The following is a 24,992-nucleotide window of genomic DNA, read 5'->3' as shown; positions in this document are numbered from 1 at the left end:
TGATATGAGTAGATTTATTATCTTAATCTTTTTCTTTCTAATAAAAGAGAAATGACATTCCACTCCTGTTAGTAAATTTCCAAAGTCAAAGTTGTGTTGGTTATCAAGGCCTCAAGCTTCATAAACTCCATTACAAATCGTCTGTTTTGCCTTTAATGTGCCGTTTCTAATAAGATAAAAGTAAAAGCTTTACTAGCATTAGGATTTTCCTAGCTATGAATCTTCACACCTCGGATGAAATGTTCACACACTCCCACAAGCCCCTTCTCATATACAAACAGAGTTATATGTTACTGCCACATTTGCAAAAAAGAGGGCTTTGTACATCTGAACTTCTTTTCTCAATTAAAACAAAGGGAGAGGGACGCAAAGAAAGTGCTACAACTGTAAATGATTACTGCGGCCACATCTTAAAGGACTGTGAAACGATTCTGCATCACAGATCATGGAACCACTGAAGATTAAGTCACAGCGTCGCAGCTTTCAGATTTCATTAAGCAGGACAAACTACAGGGTCACATTCAGATGTGTCCTGAGTCCTTTTCTCTTTTTGATAGGACAACTGTGCGGAAGGGATGCAACCTTTGTACATAGGGCTCCTGCTCTACCAGGTGAGCTAGTGGGTGCCCATGTTGTCAAATCCTGACTGGTCTGAACGTCAGTCAAGACAATGTAAATGGTGATGGCTGATGGTGATGGTTTTCTGCAGGCTCCTTACAATCTTGAAATATTACTTGCCGTGGCAAAATTGGAGGAGGTAACTGAGCTTTAAAAGCCTTGTAAAGTGGCCTTAACCAATTTTACTACATGCAAGATTCTAAAATTATATTTTTTCAAGGCGTAGTATCAACTGTGAGCATATAAAACATCAACACAGTACAAAGAGCACTGAAAGTACAGCTTAAAAAATGTACTTTGTTACAAGTTCAAATGCATCCCAAAGTTACTGTGCTTGAAAGAGGTTTATAAAACGCAGCACAGTAGCATTAATACCAAACTCTACAGACAGAAAGCATTTGTCTGTGTTGAGAAACTTCACTTGAGTTGGTTTAGAAACTAAACAAATACAGGAACAAAGCTATCAAGAGCGTATAAAAGGTCATGGAATATTTAAAAGTTCCTGTAAGATTGTTAGGTTTCAAAATGGCTGGAATGCATGATGTAATGAATGCTATAAAAAGACTATTGAGACAATATTAAGCTCCATAAGCAGACTACGTTGCATGCACCCTAATCTCATTGCTTCTCGTGCTTTTTTCTGCATGTAGGCCAAGTATGGCTACACTGAATAAAAAGGGGTTACACAGCTCGTTGCCCTGATCGTTATCCGAAACACTTTGAATGACAGACTGCAGACCAATTGTCAGCTGCCCTTCAAGACAAGCAAGTCTTGGATTGCATTTGATTAAATGCTGATGGTTTCATCAGCTGTGTCTCAACGACTGCAAGGTGGTTAAGAAGGAAAAAGGATCTGGTTTTGCACTTACCAACCAAGGTAGAGTTTAGTTTCCTGTTCTCTAAAGTGTTCTGTCTCAAACTTAAATCACATGATCAAACTGAGCTCCATTCAACGACTTAAAGTGAGCATGTTCAATGATGCACACCAGATCAACAATACTGTATAAAAAAAATATTTTTTTCCTCTGATGTGCAGTGCTATTTATCAAACTAATGATTATGGAGATATCAGCCTTGGAGGTGTCTGCGTTCTCTCAAATATAATGGAACTAGATGGCACTCGGCTTGTGGTGCTCAAGGCGCCAGAAACTCAACAACAATGTCTCTTTCCAGAAATCATGACCCAGTTACTCAAGATAATCCACAGACTTTTTTGGGAGCTGTCTCATGTAGGAACTATTTTCTTTCTACTACACCTGCCAATACTATTACTGCGCAGAGGGAAGTGTGCATCTACTGCTAGCTCACCTTGCAGCACCAAGCTAGCTTACGTTACAGCTCAGCCGAGGAGGACGCCATTAGCTGCACACTTCCGTCTGCGCCGTGATACTGTTTGTTAGTGTAGTTCAGTAGAAAGAAAACAATTCCTATATAAATTGCTCACAGCAAGGTCTGTGGATTATCTTGAGTAATTGGGTCATCATTTCAGGAAAGAGACGATGCTGTTGGGTTCTTCAAATGCATTTTTTGGCACTTTGGGCACCACAAGCCGAGTGCCATCTAGTTCCACTATATTTGAGAAAACGCAGACATCTCTATGGCCGATATCTCCAACACTCTGCAACTCACACCACAACAATCTAGTTTGATAAACAGCACTACGGCCACATAGAAATTGGCCTGAGTTACCGTCAGCATCACCAGGCATGTACATCCAACTAACTCTGGAAAGCCAGTGGGACTGTATCACTATGACTGATTCCTCCATCATCTCACTATGTTCCCAAACATCAGCACTGCCACAACTTTCTCATTATCACACACTCACACACACACCAAGTAAAATCCATTATCTGCAACAGCTTTTCTCCCCACGCCTAGCTCATCTAATTATTAATCAACACAGCTGCCAGCCAGATATTATTGTTGACCATTGTCAGTCACTCTCACGCTAAGTCTAAAAAAAAAAAACACACGCCTTCTTAATCATGGCAGAAACTAATAACACTAGCAGCACACAATCTGACATTACCGAATCTAAACATCCCCCTTTTTTCCTTCAGCTCCCTGCCTCGGCCCTCACATCTGCACCAGCTGATATTTCAATAGCTTGTGTTGGGTGTGGCTTATAGCTACACACTGCTTATAGCAGTTAAACAGGGGGATGGGAGGCGGATCACAGTATCTATACATCAGCACTACTTGCATGATTATACTCGGCAGCACTGTCTCACATGTAAATGCAGCCTTTGTTTGCTCCTCCCATGTCTATGCTGATGACTGAGCCTGGTTTATTGTTATGGCGTGCTGTAAATTCTGTTGAACTTTGAGCTTCCATCTTGGCAACCACAGGCAGAAAATGTACGCTAGTAAAACAATGTACCAGCAAAATCCACCCGTACACAAGAAGGTTACATCAGTAAAACGTAACAGTTCAGACAGCAGGTGTAAGTGATCAATCCAAACATAATGAAATGTATGCAGTGTTTAATAAGAGCATCCTCCTAACAATGTTATTTTAACTACCGAGTAATAGAGCTCTCAGCTTAAACACAATAGACTCAACTTGGACTCAAGATAGAACAGAGAACAGTAAGGTTCAGATTTGACTTTACAGTGCTATCAATAGATCATGTGGAGAGAGATGACCTTGCCATTCAGCAGCTTGTCAGATATAAATGAACAGCAGCAGATTTGGACTCTAAAGATAAACAAACGTCATACCATCTTACATCTTAAAAATGTCAACTGCCCTCCCCTTCAAGCTTATACGATCAGGTTTCGTTCTATTTGTTAGTTATCTTCACCTAAATCAGAGCATGTGGGTGCAGTGGTGTTAACATCACACATCTGCATATCTGGTTCTGCCAGTACACTGTAATATTTATCAGGTTAGGCACATTAACTAGAAAACTGAAGAAGTGAAGAGGATATGAGAGAATCTTTATGTCCTTACAGAGGGGAAAATCTGCAGTGAAAACACAAAATTTCTTTTCAGTGATGACAAAATACTAGTGAAATTATGTTCATTATTTGATGATGAGAAAATAAATCAACCGCTTTGCTGCATTTCCCTCCATTTGCATGGATATAGATTTATATCAATGTCAAGTGAATACCTGGATTTTGTGTCCATTTGTGTCACTATAATTTTCATACTCTTCAATTTAAAAAAAAAAAATGAATAAAAAATATTACCAGTACATTAGCTTGTTCTGAATAATTGTTTATCGCAGCTCTATTTCTGGGTCAAATATGCATATATCTCTTTAAGTATGGTAGCACAGTGACAGGGTGTTTACCCACTGCAGTGGCATTTTCACTTGTTCATTTGGGCTCATTAAATGCTGCAGTGTTTATGCTCTGGATGTGTTAAAAGAAATTCAGCATAGCTTTGGGTAGAGTAGGACCTGATCAAAGCTCTACTTACAGGATTATTTTAACAAATGAAGGTGCATTTATCACAGTATTAACGGCTGGGACTACATACCCAATCTTGGCCTTCTGCTTGGGCTTGGAAGAGGGTACAATACAGGCCTTCCTGCAGCCCTTCTCCTTAGGCCGTGCTTTGCCGCTTCCTTTGTGCTCACGCTTACGGTGCTTGTACTGTGAAGAAGAGCTGGGGAAGCTCTCAGGGCTCATGACTCTGGGAATATTCTTCTCCCCACGCTGCCGGGCCTTTGCAATAGCCTCTGATATTATCCTATTGGCCTTCTCCTGCTTGTCCTGTGAGGTTGACTCCATCTGATGATGCGTCCTCCGTGGCGTCCTCTTCTCCGATGGGGAGCTGGATGAGGATGAGGACGATGAGGAAGAGGAGGAGGACGACGAGCTGCTCTTCATTGGGGGACTGAGGACCCGTACCTGGCTACTGGGACCATTAGCGTTCTTTCGAGGCTGAGGAAAGAGGGAGATAAATAAAAGAGTTTTTTTAGAATTATGATCCTCTTTAAGGCAAACACTGCAGACCTGATGTCATCTATCGTAGATGACACAAACACAAACTCATGACGTTGACACCTGACCTTTGAAGCAGAGCAGAGTGACTACAGCTAATGTTGTACAAAGCAGATTCACTAACTAAAAAAGGGCACACAAGACAAAACCATCTGTGTGAACTCATTCTGAAGCAAATTATAGCTTCTGCAGCCAATCAGATGCTACATGCACAGGTACATTATGTTCAACAAACTACTCATTCTGCATGTCTCCATATATACAGGTACCAATTAAGTCAAGTCAAAGCAATTTTATTTATATAACCCAATATCACAAATCTGACTCAAGGGGCTTTAAGCTCCATAAGCCATTTTCTAGCCAGATTTGTATATTTCTGTATAAAAAGATTAGCAGAGTGTAAACACGTCTTCATGTTTTGTAACATACAACAAGTAATGATATTAGAATTAACAGCCATATAAAACAAGGTTGTTATTTACGGCTGATATGACCATATGAGGCCATTATCGAGTCATACAGCTCAGCTAACAGATGAGTAATACCACCAAACCTTTACAGAAAATGGTGCCAGCACACTGAGATGCCATTTCACTGTACAATGAGCAGAGCGTGAATGTGATAATCAAATATGAAACACAGGCTTAGAGGGAGAAAAAAAAAATACTATAAACCACTGCAACCCCTTTATGAAATTACAATATACTGTAACGCTGCGATGTGACTGCACACGTTCACTCATTTAGAAAATAATCTTCTGGAGGTGGTGTGAACCTCTCAGACAGCAGAGCTTGTTGCTGTCCCCCATCTCAGGTGCTGGGGGTGGAAGGGGGACCTGTCTAGCTCTACATGATGCTCACTTTAATGCTCAGCCTCCTATTTCTATCAGCACACCTTCAGCATGAGAAAGGCCAGTGCTTCCCCCAAGAATTCTTCCAGATCAGGTGAAGGAGAGTCTGAAACTCTGAAACCATGTGACATGAAAACTCTCCGAGCCTGATACAAATGGAATTCTTTAAGGTGGAGTAAGCCCTTCAAAGGTGGGGTAAACACTGGCTCAATGTAGCAGGTTACAGTGAGCCTTTCAGACATAAATTATCCAGCCTGGCTGATACATGATAATACGTGAATAATAGATGGTGTGACTGCGGTTATGCCTACACAAGCGCCTTGTGGTGGGCCTTGAGCCCAGCGGAGAGGGAACCCATAAATGGATGACCTAATCTAAAAATGTGTTGCGTTTGCCTACATGGCCCAGGCGCGGCCGGTTGCTTTTTTTTTTTTTTTTTTTTTTTCCACACTGCTAGCTAAATAAAGAGAATTAGCTTGAACCTCGCCAACAAAGTGGGGGGAGGGAGTTGAATAACTAGCGATTCATTTGGAAGGAAGGGGGAAAAACACACGCACACACACGTACACACAAGAGCTGCATTATGATTTTCACGTGTGCAACGCTGCTGGGGCTATTAGGAAGAAATTTACTGGATCATGCTGGAATGTTCTCATTCAAGTTAATGGTAAAAAAAAAAAAAAGAGAGGGGGGAGGGGTTGAAAGTAACGCTTAAGAGCGGAAGAACATGAGGGCACATGAAAGAAGCAGCAAAAATATGAAAACAGGCTTCTATCAGAGAGACGGAGAGAGAGAGAGGGAGAGAAAAGATAAAATGCACCAAAACTGGGAGCACTGCAGCTGTGTAATACATCTATAAATAACTGAAATTACAGCCTGCCAGCACTGCAGTGATTTCAATCTCTCTAGCAGCACGTAGTCCCATGAAAACCGTGGAGACCATTACAGCCCATGAAAAGGTAGAGTAAGCTCCATTTGGGCCGGCCAGCTCTCCCTTGCTCTCACCCCCTCATTTCCACATGTAGTGAGCTCTCTGGTGACTGACAGGTTCAACTCATGGAGGACACACACACTCATACACAAACGCACGCACACACACACACATCATACACTGTACATAATCTACAGCGCAGAGGGCAGCTTGGCGAGAGGGTGGGAAAAAGATGTATGGAATGAACAGCCAGTGGGGGTGGGGAAAGGAAGACACTGTAAATCCAGTGTGCCTTGATAAGGTCTAGCACAGCAAAGCAAATGAGTATGGAGGGGAGGAAAATAAAGCAGCAATGAGTTCAAGATGGCGGCAGTGCAGCATGAGCCAGTAGCAGAGGAGGTTGTTCAGTTCCTGCCGGCCCCTCCTCCTCCCCCTCGTCCCTCCTCCCTCCCAGCTCTCAGAGCAGCTCACTTACCCTTCCTCTTGGCCTCTTCACTGTAGACATGGTGGGTTTTTTTTTCTTCCTCTTTCCTCCCCCTCTCCAACCGGCTAACAAAAGCCTTGCCCTTTCGCCGGGTTTTTTTTCTCTCTCCCTCCGTTGCTCGCTCACGCTTTCTCTTACAAACACACTCACTCTTTCCCTTTCAACAGTCGTTTTCTCTCACTCTTCCTTGAGCCGTGTGTCCCCCCCTCCCCTCCCTCTCTCCTCGTTTTGCCTCCCCTCCTCCTCCCCGGTCAGCTCTTCTCCTCAGGCAGTGCGAGAGCGCTGGAGCCGTTCGTCTCCTCCTCCCCCAGCGGGCAGGGCTCAAGAGGAGCGCATGGGAGCTCTCTCTCTCACTCTCCCTCACCCTCGTTTGTCTCTTCACAGGGTGATGAGGGAGCAGCGCTGTGGGCGGTAGAGGAGGTGCGTGGCAGTCCAGGAAGCTCTCATTCTGCTGCTGCGTGCTGCTTCGCTGTCGTCCGGCTTCACCCAAGTCTCCCTCACTCTCTCTGCGTGCGTGTGTGTCAGAGTTGCCTTCCCCTGGCTCCTCTCTCCTCCCCTCTCATTGATTCCTCTTTCCGCCTGCCTTTCGTGTGTGTGCTCTCTGTACCTCTCTGTACCTCTCTGAGCTTTCTCCCTCTTATTTCTCCTTCTTTCTTGCTCTTTCCGCTGTGCTGTTTCCCTTTTTGCGCCTCTCCTCGTGCTCTTCACCAGCCAGGACAAGGTAGGTTACTCCTTTTATTACACACAAAAAGGCTTTTGTGTTAGCTTGCTTGCTTGTTTGGCCGGTTGTTTTTTCCTCCTTTTCCCCCACTTGTCTTTTTCCTCGTTCTCCCTCGCTGCCCTCCCCTCTCCCTGGCTGGGGCGTGTATGGCGAGCTCGAGACTCTGGCAGGCAGAGCGGCGGAAAATGAAAGCACAAAGCAGCAAAATGCATCAGCATGAATATTAGAGATGTCGTTAAAACCCAGACTCGTTTTTCCCTCTCTCTCTCTCTCTCTCTCGCTCACTCACTCTCTCTCTCTTTGTAAGGAAGTAGGCCAGCAGATGGTGCTAGCAGTTATTACATTAACTTTCACAACTTAACCCCCGAAGTACTGGATTTCGCCCACACCACAGATTGTCAACAGCGTAGCTTTTTTTTGTCCCCATGTAGGTTACTGCCAATGACATGCTGATTTATTTATGGAACAGCATCATACAGAAAGTCTGCAGCAACAAACACATTAACAAATTCCCAAAGGCTAAAAATATACACAATATCAACAAATGGACACAGTATCAAGCAGATTATCTAACCATACCAGACACATGCAGCCAGCACTGCACTGAGTCTCCAGTGGTGAGTTCATGCACTTGCGAGGTCAAGGCCTGGTCACCCTGCTATGACTCTCGGAAAAAAAATTCCAACAGGGGAAACTGGGAAGTATCCAAGACATGCGGCTCTTCCTGTGCGCCAGAACAGATCTAGGAGGAGCGAGCCGTTCAGAGGACTCCTGACAGCATGATGCAGGGGCCATGTGCACCGGCTGGCACATGGTATTGGGAATTATGCAGAGACACACGGCTGGCGTGAGGCCAGGTACAGTGCACTGCACTACTGGGTCAGGCCTGAGTTACTGACAGTTACCCCGTCAGCTTTTAAATCTTTATTTACTGTGCAAAATCAGCCAAACAGACTTGTTTCTCAGCCAACACCCTGTTCACTGTTCACGCAGCTGCACACATTGGTATGTGAGCTGCCCAGTGCTATCAGGGCTACCATCCCCATACCTGGGGCAAGACAGGGGTGTGCTTTTGACACCACATCTTTGGAACAACATATGTCAATACATATTTTCTGACAGGTTTAGGCTACTACAGGCTATAAAGGGATTTGTAAATACAACACACACAGTAGGACAACATCTAAGATCTTACACAATACTTGGAAAAGCGCTCATACTGGATTTCCAAGGAACTCTGTGCGTCTGTGACACGAGCCTGACCTCCAGGCACAAACTCAAATGTGACTTTTTAAGGTTTTGGTGCAAGCATGTCCCATAAAAGTTATTTTGTATTATATTTCATCATGTTGTTCCATTCTGATCCCTCTCAACCCAAAGCAAAGTAACCCACTTGTTGTGAGTATAAGTATGGTGTGAAATATGTGGGTGAGCATGTGTATGCTCCAACACAATATGGCTTTACATTGCATGTTGAACCTAAATAAAGTTATGCATCTGACCAACTGGAATGGTGTGTGCAGCCTTATTCTAAATGTGTGTGTGTGAGTGAATGTGTGTGTAAGTAGAGAAGGGGGAGGTTATAAGATCGGTGAGATGACCAGGTAAGACAGCGGCACTATCTCTCTGTGGGTTTTGCAGTTTTACATTTTACAGCTGTGTATCTCTGACAGAGACAGATCTGTCCTTTTACCAGTGTGCGCACCAGCAGCAGCAGCAGCAGCAAGCATCAGATCCACCTGCCATGCCAGGCCTTGGAGTTTGGACTTTAAAGCAGACAACATGCTTACTGGGAGCTGAGCAACAGGGTCCTCTCCAAGCTAAACAAATCCTCTGTCAGATAATGCCCACCAGGGTACAGCAGTTGGGGCCGAGCTTTAACTATAAACACATCACCGGTGTAATGGGTGTTAAAACTCCTATGAGCATGAATAAACAAAAAAATTTCCTCTACTAAACAGTCACACACTAAATGACAACAAAACTGTGTCCTTAATTTCTGCATCTGCCTTAAGTGTACAGAAATATGCAGCCTCCTGCACTTGCAACAACACAGAACGGCCTCTCCACTGTGAAAGTGGAAAAAGGAGTGATGCTTAAAGGAAAACCAAATAACAACTGCTATCTACAATCCAAATAAATTACAGTAGCTAACAGATTATTTGATAGGTAAAATAGGTAAGAGGTGACAGACATTGAGTCTGAAATACTGCTATTTAGAAACAACGAAATGCAGTTACCACGTGTGGCTGTTAGTGACAATGAAACATTTTTCCTTCACTGAAAAGACTTGTATGTGTGTCAAAACGAGAGCAAAGAAGGATGGAAAAAAAGAGAATGACAGTCAACAACATACACATGCTTCAACGGTCACATGGCATGAAGCCACTGCTCCTTGGTCACTAAACAGTTAATATGCAAACAAGCCTGGCAGCTCTGTATGAAGGGGAGTGGCTTCCTTTAAGGACGGACGAGGGAGGGAAGAGGAAGAGGAGGGGAGGGGAGAAGAGGAAGGGGAGGGGAGTAGCAGAGCTGGTGAAAGGAAACGAGTGCAGAAAAAAAGTGTGTGTATGTGTATGTGTGTTTGTGTGTGCGTAGAGAGACAGACAGACAGAGACAGAGAGAGAGACAGAGAGACACAGAGAGAGAGAGAGAGAGAGAGAGAGAGAGAGAGAGAGAGAGAGAGAGAGAGAGAGAGAGAGAGAGAGAGAGAGAGAGAGAGAGAGGCTGCAGAGGCACAGGTGTCTGTCTCTGAACACTCCATTACTTCCTCATCAAAGGGCCTGTATTAGTGCGCCACTGCTCTCATTTCTTGCCTGTACCACCGTGAGAGTCTCCACTAGCTCACCATTAGGGAAATGAGAACTGAGAGCAAGCAATGCACTGAATGAAAATGACAAGATGGCTAGCACCCACCGGTGCTTCAGAGTCTACCGCGAGCTGCTCCTCTCACACAGACATGAAATCCATGACCACCTGGAATTTAATGTCACCCAGTGTTAATAGCAATATTATCCATGGTGCACTGAATGACAAAAAAAGGCCTTTTGATCTATTTTGCATGTGTACTGCTGTAGACAATTTACGTTTGATCTGGTTATTTACGTTTTTAAACATTGGCAAATAAGGGGTATATAAACACTGCACACATTACATTAATGTCTTCACACCTGTATGTGTTACATATGTAGCACATATATACAGGTGTGACACTGTGCACTGCGTACTCCTTTTTACACTTCGTACTGTGAACCTCTGCTCATTCCTTGGATCATTTTGCACATTTCTGCACAACATACCACTTGTAAAAAAAAACTGCACAAGTCTTTCATTTTCATTATTGTACATATCTTTATAGTATTTTTTCATATTTTTTTATGGTAATTATTTTCTATTCTGTATGTTTCTTGATTTTTGCAGTACTTTTATTTTTAATTTCACTTTCTCTTACTACGTTGTGCACCAATTCACCAAGTAAAGTCCTTGAACTTTAAAACCTAGCTGGCAATACCGGATTCTGAAACTGAATAACCCTGCTGTAGTCTACTTGAGCAAGATATCAAATCCACACAAAATCAGACACCGTTTCATAGCTGGCCAATTTACAAATCTTACATTTTGTAATTTTACTTTTTCGGTGACAACATTTTAGCTCAAATTCTCCAGCCAGCACTTCTCATTTGTCTGCTTTTATCTGCAAATTGTCAAAACATTAAAAGAAGGCCACCAGACATTATTATTAAACCAATACACCTTTTTCACAGCAGTTTTGACATGTCACAGTAGGTGAAGCAGAGATGTATTCAATAACATTAATGTGAGCCACATACCACTTAGGGGAGGCCTTGGTATTGCCCATGCTGGCTCATTGGAATAGCTTACTGGGACACTTAATGGAACTGAGCCATGTAATGTTATGAATTTCACCTGTGCTTTTCCTGCTATGACAAGTCAAAATGTCTGCTGTGAAAGATGTCCATGTCTTCGGTTTGCTTGTTTTTTTTTTTTTTTTTAAAGATATTTTTTAGGGCATTTTGCCTTTATTGGACAGGACAGGTAAGCGTGAGAGGGGGAGAGAGAGAGGGGGGATGACATGCAGCAAAGGGCCAGAGGCTGGATTCGAACCCGGGCCACAGCGGGAACAGCCTTGTACATGGGGTGCCTGCTCTACCACTAAGCCACCGACGCCCCAGTTTGCTTGTTTTCTTTGATCAGTAGCAAATAATCCTACACGTTTTTATTTAAAAATGATTGATTTTCTAATATTTAACTAATCATGTAATCAACCATCTAAATAAAAACAGCCGTTCCCAACACAATAATGACAGACTACTGGATTCTCACGTTTAAAATCAGTGAATGTCCATGAGACAGCAACCAGTGTTTCCTGCATGTTTAGATCTGTATGTGGTGGACTGACTTCCAACACTTGAGAGTTAGCTACAACACAGTTCAACACTTAAATTAACAGCTGATCAGCAAAGTTATTTTTCTTATGTATAAGGCTGGGCATGAATGCTGCATTTTGATCAATCATCATGTCAAAAGAATCTAGACTCCTGTAGGTGGAAACACTGAATGCACAGTGTTGGATGTCAAACCAACACATATCAGTGCCCTCTCTATAACTCCACCACAAAATCACATGGATGACATAAATAAACCTAATGCCTGATAAACAAAGTCTCATCACTTTCACCACCTTGGTTAAACCTTTGCCTTGCTTTTCACACCTCCTTGAAAACGCTCCTCAGTGCTGTTTACTTAGAATAGGCCTGGTCTTCAGTGTTTCTCACAGAAATAAAAACATCACAGATGCCTCTTCTCACCAGATCTCATACTTTGTTAATGATACATAGATGGCACCGTGAAGTCTAGGTGTGAAAAGATTAGGCCCCACTAATTAGGCCTACGGCTACAGGCCGGTTTGCAGCCACGCTGAACTGCGAGGCAGCGGCAGGGTTGATAAATGAAAAGAGACATGATGCACAGCAATGCTTCCTCAACCAATTAAATACAGCACCATGCATTAATGATCCTTTATTCAGGGCCAAGAGTAACAGTAGCTGGGTCGAGCACGGTGCCCTCTAGAGAAGCTGTTCAAAGTCTAACGGAGCATTATTACTACAGTCTGGTTTACTCCACTGTGACCAGACAGCCTTACTGAGCCAGACAGAAGAACTGCACAGGGAGAAACAAGATGGTACAAGCTCACAGTAGAAAAACCTGCACTTCAGTTGCAATGTTAATGTAACAAAATGATTGAATTATACTAACAGCTACTGAAAATCACCTATTCACCTTTATAATCACCTTTCTATTTTCTATTTCACCTTAAAAACACATCACAGTGTGATACAGACGTGGATATTGCTGCATCCTCAAGGTTAACCATGCAATAAGCCCCAAATGTAAAAAGAAGTAAGCAAAGTTTAAGTCTAACAACTGCACTGACCTCCGAAAATACAACGCTGCTAGCAGTGTGTGTGTGCCTGAGATATCTATAGTAAACACACATAAAGCTCAAAGGACTATGATCACAAAGACAGACAAACAGAAAACATGTACACATGCAAACACTGTTTCCTTCGCTCCTTCCTTTGAAACACACACACACACACACACACACACACACACACACACACACACACACACACACACACACACACAATAATCTTTAAACCAAGTTAATTATGTGCAAATACAGCAATTAGTGCACTGGATACAATTAACCAACTGATCCAGCTGTAGCAGGGATGTGTCTCACCACCACCACAGCCCTGCTGCACTCCTAATCAACTCCAATCCAACAGGCTTTAACAAAGACAGGCTTTGCTCGCTATTATGCAGTCAGCTAATTGACTTCCTTATTTAATCAGGTTCAGCACAGACAGCCATTCCTACTCTATTGCTAATAAAAATGATGATGAGCGCAGACGGATCCATGTGAAGTGTTACAGGTGCAGCATGTTGTACCGTGTACTCTGGCTGGGACAGAATTGAACACTAGGGGGTGACTATGAGGAGAGAGGGCAGAAATGAATAAAGAGAGAGGACGCCTGTCATCACCTTCAGGTAGACAACATATCTGAATCAGTCTGGTGAAAACACCAGCATGTTTTCCTGCATTTGACTGACATCAAAAAAGGCTACAATGGGGATGTTAGAAAATAAGAAACAATCCAAAATACTATGTGACAAGCTGTGATATTAGCATTAATGTTGGGCAATGTTGGTTTAGTTTGGCTCTCTCATGATGCTCATTTTCTCACTAAGCTCTGAACAAAAAAAAAATCAGCTGTAACTAGGGTTTGAGGGCTGTGCAGAATACAGAGTATAGCCTCAGCCTGGCTCTGTGTCAGTCAGGCCCTATGACTGAGAAGAGCAGGCAGTGATTCTAACTAGGGCATCTGGCTGTCTTGTATCTTTAAGTGTCAGCTCAGAGGGCAGTCGCTCAGCAAGATTTAAGATGATATTTTAAGGGCTAGTGCTGTGTGCACGCACTGGCGAGCATGAGCCAAAGTGAGCAAGAGGCCATCCATCCACACAGGGACACTCTTCACAATTAGTAGCTGACTCCCAAATTTTACATGCCAACAGTGCCATTACGGATGCTTTCCTCTGGAAACATAGATAACCACTCTTAATGCAGGTCTCTTTTGTGTTTAATTAAAGATGAGCAGAAAGTGTTCAGAGGTAGCCAAGGTAGCGGTAAGGAAACCTGTGTCACATACTGTACCATCAGTTCTGCCTTTTCACGTAAACATTTGTTGATTTTCTCACAGAGAGGAGAGCCTCACTGGAATTTCTGCACAGACTGGTCAGAAAAAGTCTTGCCAACACTTAAGGATAGTTCTAGTTTATTAACTTTATTCTGACTTCATTTTCAAAGACAGGCCACAACGCAGGCCGACAGCTGAAGAAACATGAGCTGTCAGCTAACAAACAGGCTGTAAACTATTTAGCCAGATTACCTAAACCACCTAATATGAAGGCAATACCAAAAGTGACAACACCAGTAATGTAATAAAAAAAAACACACTGTAATTACAAAACACATGGTGTGTCAAAAATGAATCAGGAAATCAGGCCCACAAACTGTGACAGATGTTTTTTTGTTTGTTTGTTTTGTAAAGATGCATGTTTTCTTGGGGTGTGCCGTACAATCTTGTTCATGGTGATACCGGTATAACCTTTGATCGCATATGAAAAATTCATATTGTGATACTTGCAGTATTTCGATTTGTTGACATATTGACGTCATACTGTTACCCACGGCAACAGCAAGCATGGCTGCCAGCGAAATTATAACCAACTCCACCGTGGTTCCAAAAAGAAGAGCAGCTTCAGTAGTGTGAAATAAACTGTGGTGTCATTAGGCCTGGGCATCCTGAATGTTTTATGAACCGCCTCGGACTTCTCAGACTCTTTTAGCGACTTGGCGCTCAGAGGTAACTCATTCAGCAGCTCCTCTGGCAGCAGCACAGGGTCTCTCCCTCGCTCTCTCGCCGTGTGCACAAGGTAGTCAGTGTCGTCAAGTGATTTTGTCACAAACCTTTGGTAATGTCAACCTATGTGACGAAAAACGACATGTGAATGTGCAATAGTGTAGCATAACAGCCTGTCACAGGTTACAGCATGATGATGCATAAAGGTCCAGGTGGGAAAAAACAAAACTCAATCATTTAGGATTTTGCTAAAAGAGAAGGAAATCACCTGTAGATGGATAGATGGATAGACTCTAGGGTACATTTTCTGTATTTGGGAGCCGTTTTAATGTGTAATTTGTGGTAGATTTTATTTTTTTGAACTATTAATATTGTATACAGAATCTGAGTTACTGTTATTGTTCACAAACTAAAGAAATGAGACAAATTTTGTTTAGTTTTTACTGAATATTTGAAGGCAAACTGTTAGGTTGACATGTAAAACTATATCACCTATGTCTATGTTCTTAAATTAATAATATATTTTTTTCACTAATTTGTCATATCAAAAATATTGTTATTACAAAAATATCCTGAGTTACTGTGATATTATTTTAATGCCTTATTGCCCACCCCTAATGTTTCCCAGTTTTCAGCAATTATCTTGCTGCACACAATGGGTCTCATTCATGAAACGTGAGCAGAAGGAATTTGTGTGTAAACTGTTCGCAGACGGAAATTTACATGCATGTCCGCATTCATCAATATTTTAGTAGCTCCGATCTTTTCGTAGCTACTAACAAAATCTACTCCTGCTCCTGACCACTTGTAGTGCTTGTGTAAATTTAGTAAAGCACATAAATGTTGCTTGTCGTCACTATTGGAAATTACAATTTTAATTCGTATTGCGCTCTGTTACGTACACAATACACAGATGCCTTTGAAACACGTAATCTAAACATGACAAAAATATTAAAAATATAACACATTTAGTTAAATTAGTTGGCAATTAGCAGGTTTAAGATCCAAATTAGGTTCATGATTGTGAATTATCTATGTAAATCGACTCAATAGATTACACGTTCTTTCTACATGTTGAATGATGATAATAAAAATATCCGTAAGGACAGCCGGATCACAGCCTCTTCGGCCTCGGTGCCTGGGTTCAGCAAGGGCAGCAGGACCAGCAGGTGGTGGAGCCACAAAGGAGCACGTGCCACACTTTTTTCTTTTCTTTTTTTTGTGGCTTTTTGATCATTTGAATGAATAAATCTGATTTGAAAAATGTTTAATTTACGTTGTATAAAACAGAGCTTTAGGCTATTAAGATTCAAATAATTTGAAGACGATGCATACAAAACTGCTGTAGGCTATATGTTATCCGTATCATTTGTTAAAATAAATGTTAAATAGCTCTACATCCCGACAGCCATCACTGACTTAGAGTTTATCCATTACGCACAAAACATCTCTGGTTTCCCGTTCCCACTTCATTCAAAACCCCACAAATGAATCTTCTGTTTGTTTGGTGACCGCTGTAGTTTTGTGTCTGTGCTTAGGCATTTCTTTGCCTCCAGTTTCATATCAAACCATTTACGCTTCACCTCTGACATGGTTCTTTGTACTACGGAGACAACATTAACAGCATCTGTTACCTCCCTCCAGGCCTTCGCTTTGCCAGTCCCTGTCACACCACTACTAACTGAAGAAAATAAAATGTTTTTTCTTAAGTCCACTTCACCCAAAATTATTTCGATCTCCGCTTCGGAAAAATTCTTTTTTCTTTCTCTCTCTTTCTTTGTTTGCGCCATGACTGACAGGTCGACAGGATGCACCTACACCTCCTTATATGGTGGTCATTGGCTATTCATGGGCAGGGATTTATGCTAATTGCTGATTACCGGGAGCACGCTTTAAAGCGTCACTTTACGATGGATTGGCATTCATGATCATACAAGTGTTTACAATCAAATCTGAGTTTCCCACGGTGTTCCTGAATTCAGAGTAGGTTTTTAGTGGAGTAGGCTTTTATGTGCAAATCTACACACAGATTTACTATCTTTTCATCAATGAGACCCAATCTCATCAAAACAAATAGAAACAATTGCAAAACCTATGGAAATAAGATCCATGTTGTAATAAAGCAGAATAATGCTTTGATCTGGATATGGGGTCTCCTCACTCAGAACCAAACAATGACGTACTGAACAGTGTTTGATTGTTCCTTTGAAACGAAACTCTTCTCCCAATAACCACTGACATGGACGTGAAAGCAGCACAGGTGGCCTCCAAACAAGTGACAATTTTGCAGATGCTGTATGATTCATCAACCCCAGGGGAATTAAATGTGTTTTGCATATTGAACAGTTCAAGGTTTTGGTGTACATGACGTGTCGGAAGAAAAATCGCGGCCGATGTTTTTTAAAGCTGTTTTTTTAATTGCGGTTGTTCTGAGTAATGACGTGGTGCTCTCTGAATCAGAGACGGCACAGCAGGTCAGACACCAGGCAGTGAAGTGAAGCTGAACTGTGCAAAACAAGCAAGCCGGATGATGCCATTCATTAATGGGAACATCGGTGCAAACTGAAGAGTGGAGCTGAGAGGAGGTCCCTTAGGATGCGAAAGAGAGAGAGCCAGACAGAGACCGAGAGCGAGGGGAGGAAATTGAGGGAGGGATGAGGTGGAGGGGAATTCAGCAAGGGGCTTACTGCCAGACCTTTACAACTCCTTCATTATTGAAGCAGTGCAAAGGGAGAGCAGGGCCAATGCCTGTGCAAAAAGGAACACACACACACACACACACACACACACACACAGATGACGACGTACATCTGCACACAAGAAAGACAGAGTGGGTGCATATTCGACCTGCAGCCTTCAGGATATGATGAAGTAAGGATTTTTTTTTTCACTGCTCTGATTTCCACCTCCTGTTCAGTGCAAGGCAGGTGTCTGGGGAGTGAATCTCCACTGGAATGGTGGAGGCCGGGCATACAAGCTTTCTCCCACCAAAAAATTTTGTTACATCTAAATTTTGGAAATTAAGTTTGAAAGGGAGAACCAGGAAATACATCATACAATAATTTTAAAGACATATCTGAACACCATGGAGCAGAGCTGAGATTGTACAGAGCACATGCCTGACAAATAAACGCAAGAATCCACACGGGTGGTATTGTGCAACTCTAAAGCAAAAATATTGCATTGATAAAACAGAAAAAACATGTATTTATTCTCCATTAACATAGGCAGAACCAGTCATTCTGACTATGAGTTATGAGTCAAACTATTATGAATTACATTATTTGGTGGCCATAAGCGGATATAGACACTGTGGTTGCAGCTGTTGCTGTCAGAAACAGACTGGATTGCTTCAGTATCCTTCAGTTGCTACATTTCATCCAATTGCAGCTGTCAATATTCATAAGTCAACTCAGCTCTGGGCTATGAGACAGAGCAGACCAAGTGATGATAAAGACATATCTTGATAAAAAATAAAGAAAAGTTCATGCTGTCCATGAAAGCAACTGTGCTTAAAAACATGACTAGAAAAAATAGTTTGTCTATCACTGAATGGAAGAAGTCCATAAATAAAGAGAGATCAGAGGCTGTTAAACCCCAAATATACACGGCACTGTAGGAACTTTACATAGGATACTTTTCCTTCTAAATTGACCATTCTGTATCATAACATAACTCAGTTAGTCCAGGAAAGTACCGCCCCCACTCATTGCAGGATAAGGAAAAGAGATTTTGTTCTTGAGGAGGGTCAAATTTTCTTTTTATGTAAAATTACAAGAGCCACAGTTTGTGTTGAGCTGTACTTCAGCATGCTTTTCATAACTGCACTTACTCAAAGTACAATAATCATTTTTAGAAGGAAAAAAATGGCTAAAATAAAACCATTTGGTGACATTATAACTACATTGGCTTGTTAATCGCAATGGTCTTTTGTGGTAAGTTTACACACTTTCCCAGTATGACTGCTCCTGACTTTTCTTCAGACCGCACCTGCAATTTTGGAGAAACTATCGTTGAAAAGATTTTATCTCAAACAGCTTTAGCTTCAATAAGCCCACATTGAGGCTTTTTGGGGGGTGTGCATCTACCCTTTAGACGATCAGCTACAACTCACCACAAAAACAATGCACGTAAAGTTTTTAAAGCCAACCCAGACTTGATTTCAAAGCTGATTTGATTAAAGCTGCTACAAGGAACTTTTAACTGGATATGCAAAAGTCTCTCGTTTCTGCTGATGTCTGTGCATGACCTACAACAGCAAATGAGACCATCGGTGTGAAGATAAGTTATTTCTATATAGTGTATATCCATACCTTTAGGAAACTGTCTCCGGGTCCACCCCAGGTCGCTTCCAGGACGAAATGATTTACGGCACTCAGATGGCACACGTCATCTTACCTAGCTGCTTACATTTATAGTGACTCTTATAAATAGTCGCTATTCCTCCTCCTCGACCAGACGTCTGCGGGGAGTTAAAATAGCAGCAATCATCGGGTAAAAGTTCTGTGAAAGCACTGGACTCACCAACAGTCAGCCACGTCTCAGTCACACAGAGAAAATCCAATCCTCGGGAAGTCAGGAAATCCTTCAGGATAAACGTTTTGTTCGCTAGCATCTAGCATTTACCAGCCCAATCCTGGCAGGAGCCGGTGAGTCCACGGCTTTAGCTGTCCGGGAAGCCACACACAAAGGCCGCAGGTTGCGCAGATTCACCCCGCGCCAACAGGGACAAGGAGAGCAGGGGCCGCAGGGCTGGAACACCTCATCCGGGCCGACGGCAGATACCAGCCAGGCGTCGACAGGGTCCAGCGAGTGCCGAGAAATAAAGAGGTGAGGCACCGCTCCATACTCAGTCCAAGAAGCCGTGGAAGTGCTCGCCAAACAGGCTTTCATCCTTACCAGCCGACCGCTGCGTTTACCCCGGCGGCGGTGGCGCTTACGCTGGAGAGGTGGAGCTGGGGTGCGGCAGAGGTGAGCTGAGATCCCCGATAGGAGCTGGGGCAAAGTTTTCCCGTCTTGTTGTTCCATTCATCCCCAAAACAAACACATGCGCGAGCCAGGTAAGCGTCTTTACGACAATACGCGCTAGAGCTCATGGGAAATGTAGGCTTCATTCCGGCAAAACACTACCGCTTTTGTCCACAGGGTCGCCAAAATCAACTCAAAATGAAAGTTCCTTGTAGGGGCTTTATATTATTTTGTAATTTCTATGAAAAAGATGTAATATTTTCAGTTGTACATTAAAGTATAATTTTCACTGCCAGTAACAAATTTTTACTCACATTTAATTTTCATTTATTTACTTATAGACACTAAACAGATAATATTCTCAAAAGTATGCCTCCCACAATAACAGCACTCAATAAGAAGTGAACGCACCGTACATTTTGTGGAAAATTTGGTTTGGATCTGTTTTTGTGCTGTAGTTTGTTTAAACTCACGTTTAAAATCGGATAAAAACATTAAAAAGTCGACTTTCAATTTGGAAAACTAACATGAGTATTTCATCTCTGAGGACACTACCTTAAATAGCTACATACAATTGTTAATACAAACAATCATCCAAATCTTTGAGTTTAATGAATTACTAAAGTGAAGGTACTTTGACCTACAGGCATACTTACATGATAAAAAGCTGCACCAAGGTTGAAGGGACTACACTGATTTTGGTTACTGGTGGCGTGTAGCATAACTAATCAAAGGCACAGCAGACAAGACTAATTTTCTCCACTAAGCCAAGGAAACCTACACATTAACAGGTATATCAAGTCATATAAAGAGTCTTTTTCTGTGGCCTTTCAAATGAATTCAGTGCTGGAAAATAATTAAAATATTTTTATTTATTGAGGGTATTAATCTTATTTATGCAGAAATCAGAGAGGCCAAGGGGGGAAGGAGCGAGGGACAGTTTGTTGGCATTATATACATCATGTATATGAAACGTCTATGTTGTCACTGCATTGTTTTAAGCCCATCTGTCATCTACATCCAGGGGCTGTCTCAATGTCAAGAAGAACAGTGATGCGCTATGATCGACCTCACACACAAACTAGCAAACAAATTCTCATCTGACACAATCAGCACCACTGTACTGCTCCTGTGCTACTGCGGTCTTTTCATTCAACTTACAGACTGATTTAGCGTAGCATGTGCAAAATATATACCGATGTCGCACTGTAGACGAACTACAGGACAGATTAAACAGAAGCAGCAGCAGAGTATCAGAGTCGAAGCAGAGTAGCAGCTCTCACGTTCTCCACACAGCGTGAGAAGAGAGATGCAAACTGGTATGTGTTATGTAACGCAACTTGACCCTATATCGATATAAACAGTATTATCTAAATCCATATCTTGCTTGAAAATTAACCGATATACCGTACATGGTGTTTACATTGCCTAGCCTTATCTACAACTAATATTATGTTTTTGTCTTTGTTTCCTTTACTGACCTTTTTGTGAGCCTGTACGATGGTACTGTCAACTACCCAGTGAGTGATGACAGATAATGACATACCAGTTCCAACAGTGAACTTTCTTCTTCTAAAGCAGAGAGTGAATTGAGTCCTGTCAACAGAAATGGAGTGTTGTAAAATACAAGCCTAACGCTCAATAAACAAAGACTAGACTTGCAACACAGGCGTCCATGGCAACTAGCAAATGACTTCCTACTGACACAAACCTGTTTGCTGAACTCACAAATCAGTAACCAGCGAGCCAACTGCTGTCTCCGTGGACAATGTGACCGACATTAAGTTGTGTCAAAGTCAAACTGTGGCAAAGAAAACCATCTATCAAGTGGAACAGTAGGACAAACTCACTGTAGCCACTCTAGCTTTACTCAAGCTTACTTTATTCAAGCTTCACTTGATACAAAGATTTTTTTTTCCTGAGATTTCCTCAGACAATCCCTCCCGCCTACCACAAGAAGACAACCACTGTGTCAGCTGTAAACACAAGGGCAGTGGGGTCATTACTCCTTCATGCCTTTTCTGATTTCCTCTACTGCACACTACACTGAGGCTAATTTTCTTTACAAAGGGATTTTTATGCCGTCTCCCTCAAGAGTCTTTTTATACCCAGAGACACTGTGGTAGTCTAACCACCCAGGTTTCCCTTCTCCGCTAGTCAAAGGTTAACACGAGTTCAAGGAGGCTGCCTCACGTCACAACCAGAAAGCCTTGCATTCCAGTCGCACACACACACACACACACACACACACACACACACACACACACACACACACACACACACACACACACACACACACTCCACATTTTGACCAGTGAGTAAACACTAACCCACCCATCACCCCAGGAAAATATTCAAAGCCATTTAATCCTGGGAGAAAGAGGCAAGCGAGAGAAGGAAGGACAGGACAGCAGAATAAAAGAGCGTACTTTAAATTCAAACCTACTGACAGTTAGGGCTGGCAGCGTTCCGACATGCTCCTGACACACTCAATCCAAGTACAGCTCCCGCCTCCCTCTCCTCTCCCAGCTCCTCCTCCACTGAGCCCTCCCCTTCCGCCCACAGCAAAGACCGCCTGACTTCCTGTTTACCTCTGACCCTTAGTTATCCCCCGCCCCCGCCCTCAGCTGGCAGGCCTCCAAACAGACAGGCTGATGAGGCCGGATGCAAACAGTCAGAACACTTGACATAGCGAGCGAGCCAGAGGGTCAGGGAGGGAGGGAATGAGCAAGAGAGAGAGAGACAGAGAGAGAGGGTGGGTTGTGTATGGATGTTGGGGGAGGTGATCAGGGAAAGTGTGTGAATGAAACAGCTTATTACCATGTGGCTGAAGAAGCAGCGGGTTTCCCAGGGGTGTGTGCCTGTGTATGTGTGTGTGCAAAATGTGCGCGTGTGCTGCATGTGGGTGGTGGTGTTAGGGCTGGGGTGATGCATGGTGTCAAGTTTCAGGGCTGATTATGGCATTGCCTGCCCAGTCTGGTCAGCTGGTTGGCGCTGAGTTATATAAACCTCAGAGAGGTCAGGAAGCTGGCATATCACACGTAAATGTGCCAACTCTACTTGCAAGTGCACACAGATATCCTAAGTTGCTTACTCGCGATACAGCTCTGAGGCCAAGGCAGGGTAGAGAGGGGTGGGCAGCGATACCCAGTCAGATAACAAATCTAAACCAGCATTGCAGGCAGGCAGGCAGGGAGGAGGCTCATGCTCAGTGTCACTGCCGGGGGCCGTCAGTGGCTACAGCAGCACAGGCCATCAGTAACCATCCATCTCCACTTCCATCACTGTTTCTTTTTTATGCAGCAAGGGAGCCATTTGCACCTCTATACTTAAAGCCTCTGGTCTAATAGCACAGCAAACTGCACAGCCAATCATTAAGAATACATGTGTCATGACAAGAGAAGAGGGGTACAAATTAACCAGAACAGATTAAAATGCAGCGAGGCTGATATCACATCAAATCACATAGGAAACACCTGGCAATACAAGAAAAAGTGAGGCTTAACGGCAAGACAGACAAACTGACAACTGTTCATTTTTCCAGGTCTGCTCTCTGTGTTATATGTATTTATTTATTTGCATTGTTAAAATCACCAATACACTTAAAATATGCCAAACTTACTTTTCAAAAATATGCTTAAGAGGTCGTAAAAAAATTTAACCCTTGACCTCAGCATATAAAAAAGATTTTAGAGTAACCAATTTATTGCAGTTCACTTAAACATTGTCTGATTTCTTGTGCTAACCTGATTTCTCCCAGTAACCTGGTTTCTTGTGTGCACAAGAACAGTAGTGGCCTGGGCGAGTTTAAACTGAAACTATGGCTCCTCAAATAACAAGAGGCAAGAATGCAGCCAGGGTGGCTGACATCCTCTTTCAGTTTGAGTACGTCAAGAAGGGTGTTTTAAATGTGTTGGTGTTGTCCCAACAAATCTTCAAAACCAGTTTCCTTTTTGCCTTTGGGGCTATGTCTAATCTGAACCCATAAATAGCTCTATCAAATCTAAATTACGACACCGATTGTGAACAAGAATACAGAATAAGGAAGGCACAAATCACCCATTGGGTATTAACCACAACAGACAATAATGATGCTCTCCATTAATTTACTATTTTCAATTATTACTACCACTGCTACTACTTCTACTTCTACTACTACCACTGCTACTACGACTATGTGCTGTGCAACTTCTGTTGGTGTATTGCGAATGGTATGGGAGGGTGATGAAAAAAAAACCTTTGTAATATGTAATATTGTAGTATGATATATTAAATAAGGAAGTCCAATTGTGGAAAAAAAAACTGCACACAAAAAACAACCTGTGGCTTTTTTAGAAAAAAATGGTGGGGGATACTAGTGTTGCTTTCGTCAACGAAAAGGATGACGTCAACGAACCTTTATCACGTGACAAAAACGAGACAAGACGCAACGTAAATGGTGGTCGTGTGACGATAACTATAATTAAATATAAAATGCAATATTGTTGACGAATAAAAACGAGACTAAATGTGGTTTACAAAATAAAACCTCTGCTAAAATGTCTCTTCATTTTCGCTGACCAAAACGAGACGAGATGAAATAACGTTATAATGTTTAGTCACGTTATTATTATTATTTTGCAGTATTTCTGTTTCCTAGGCTGTGCGTCGCACTGCGCAGACGGATTACAGCCGTGATGATATACAGTACATCACTCGCTCTCATGTGATATTGCTTTTATATAACAGTTCAACAACAGCTTAAACAGCAATGCTGAGTAAGGAAATGTTAACAAAAGGTAATGAAATAAAAGTATGTTATGTAGCTCCGCGATCCCGCAGTCTGTTGCCAGGCAACGCGGAACACACACCAGGAACTCACAAGCTACTTTGTATTTACATTGATCTGCAGCTGTGTAACTTCGTCCAGTTTGGCTGATGAAACGTTGGCAAACCTGGATGTTGGCACGGCCGGATTCAGCTTCCACTCTCCCTCATCCTCATCAGTACCTCATCAGATGATCATTGATAATTCC

General features: G+C 42.5%; 1 protein-coding gene across 8 annotated transcripts in view; it reads right to left on the bottom strand.

Annotated features, from left to right (window-relative positions):
- chd9 (chromodomain helicase DNA binding protein 9) overlaps positions 1 to 24,992 on the bottom strand; it is an 82,501-nt gene that overhangs the window by 46,347 nt on the left and 11,162 nt on the right. For 5 of the 8 annotated variants that reach the window (XM_050044141.1, XM_050044158.1, XM_050044165.1 and 2 more), the window contains exon 3: positions 4,109 to 4,515. In XM_050044141.1, coding sequence (XP_049900098.1) covers positions 4,109 to 4,515 — 407 coding nt within the window. Of the gene's footprint in view, positions 1 to 4,108; positions 4,516 to 6,831; positions 8,795 to 22,423; positions 22,512 to 24,992 lie in introns of those variants that run through there. The other 3 variants (XM_050044181.1, XM_050044190.1, XM_050044174.1) reach the window with 3 other exon arrangements.

Source organism: Epinephelus moara, chromosome 1 (assembly GCF_006386435.1).
Source record: "Epinephelus moara isolate mb chromosome 1, YSFRI_EMoa_1.0, whole genome shotgun sequence".
NCBI lineage: Eukaryota > Metazoa > Chordata > Actinopteri > Perciformes > Serranidae > Epinephelus > Epinephelus moara.
This window is presented reverse-complemented; position numbering and strand designations above follow the sequence as displayed.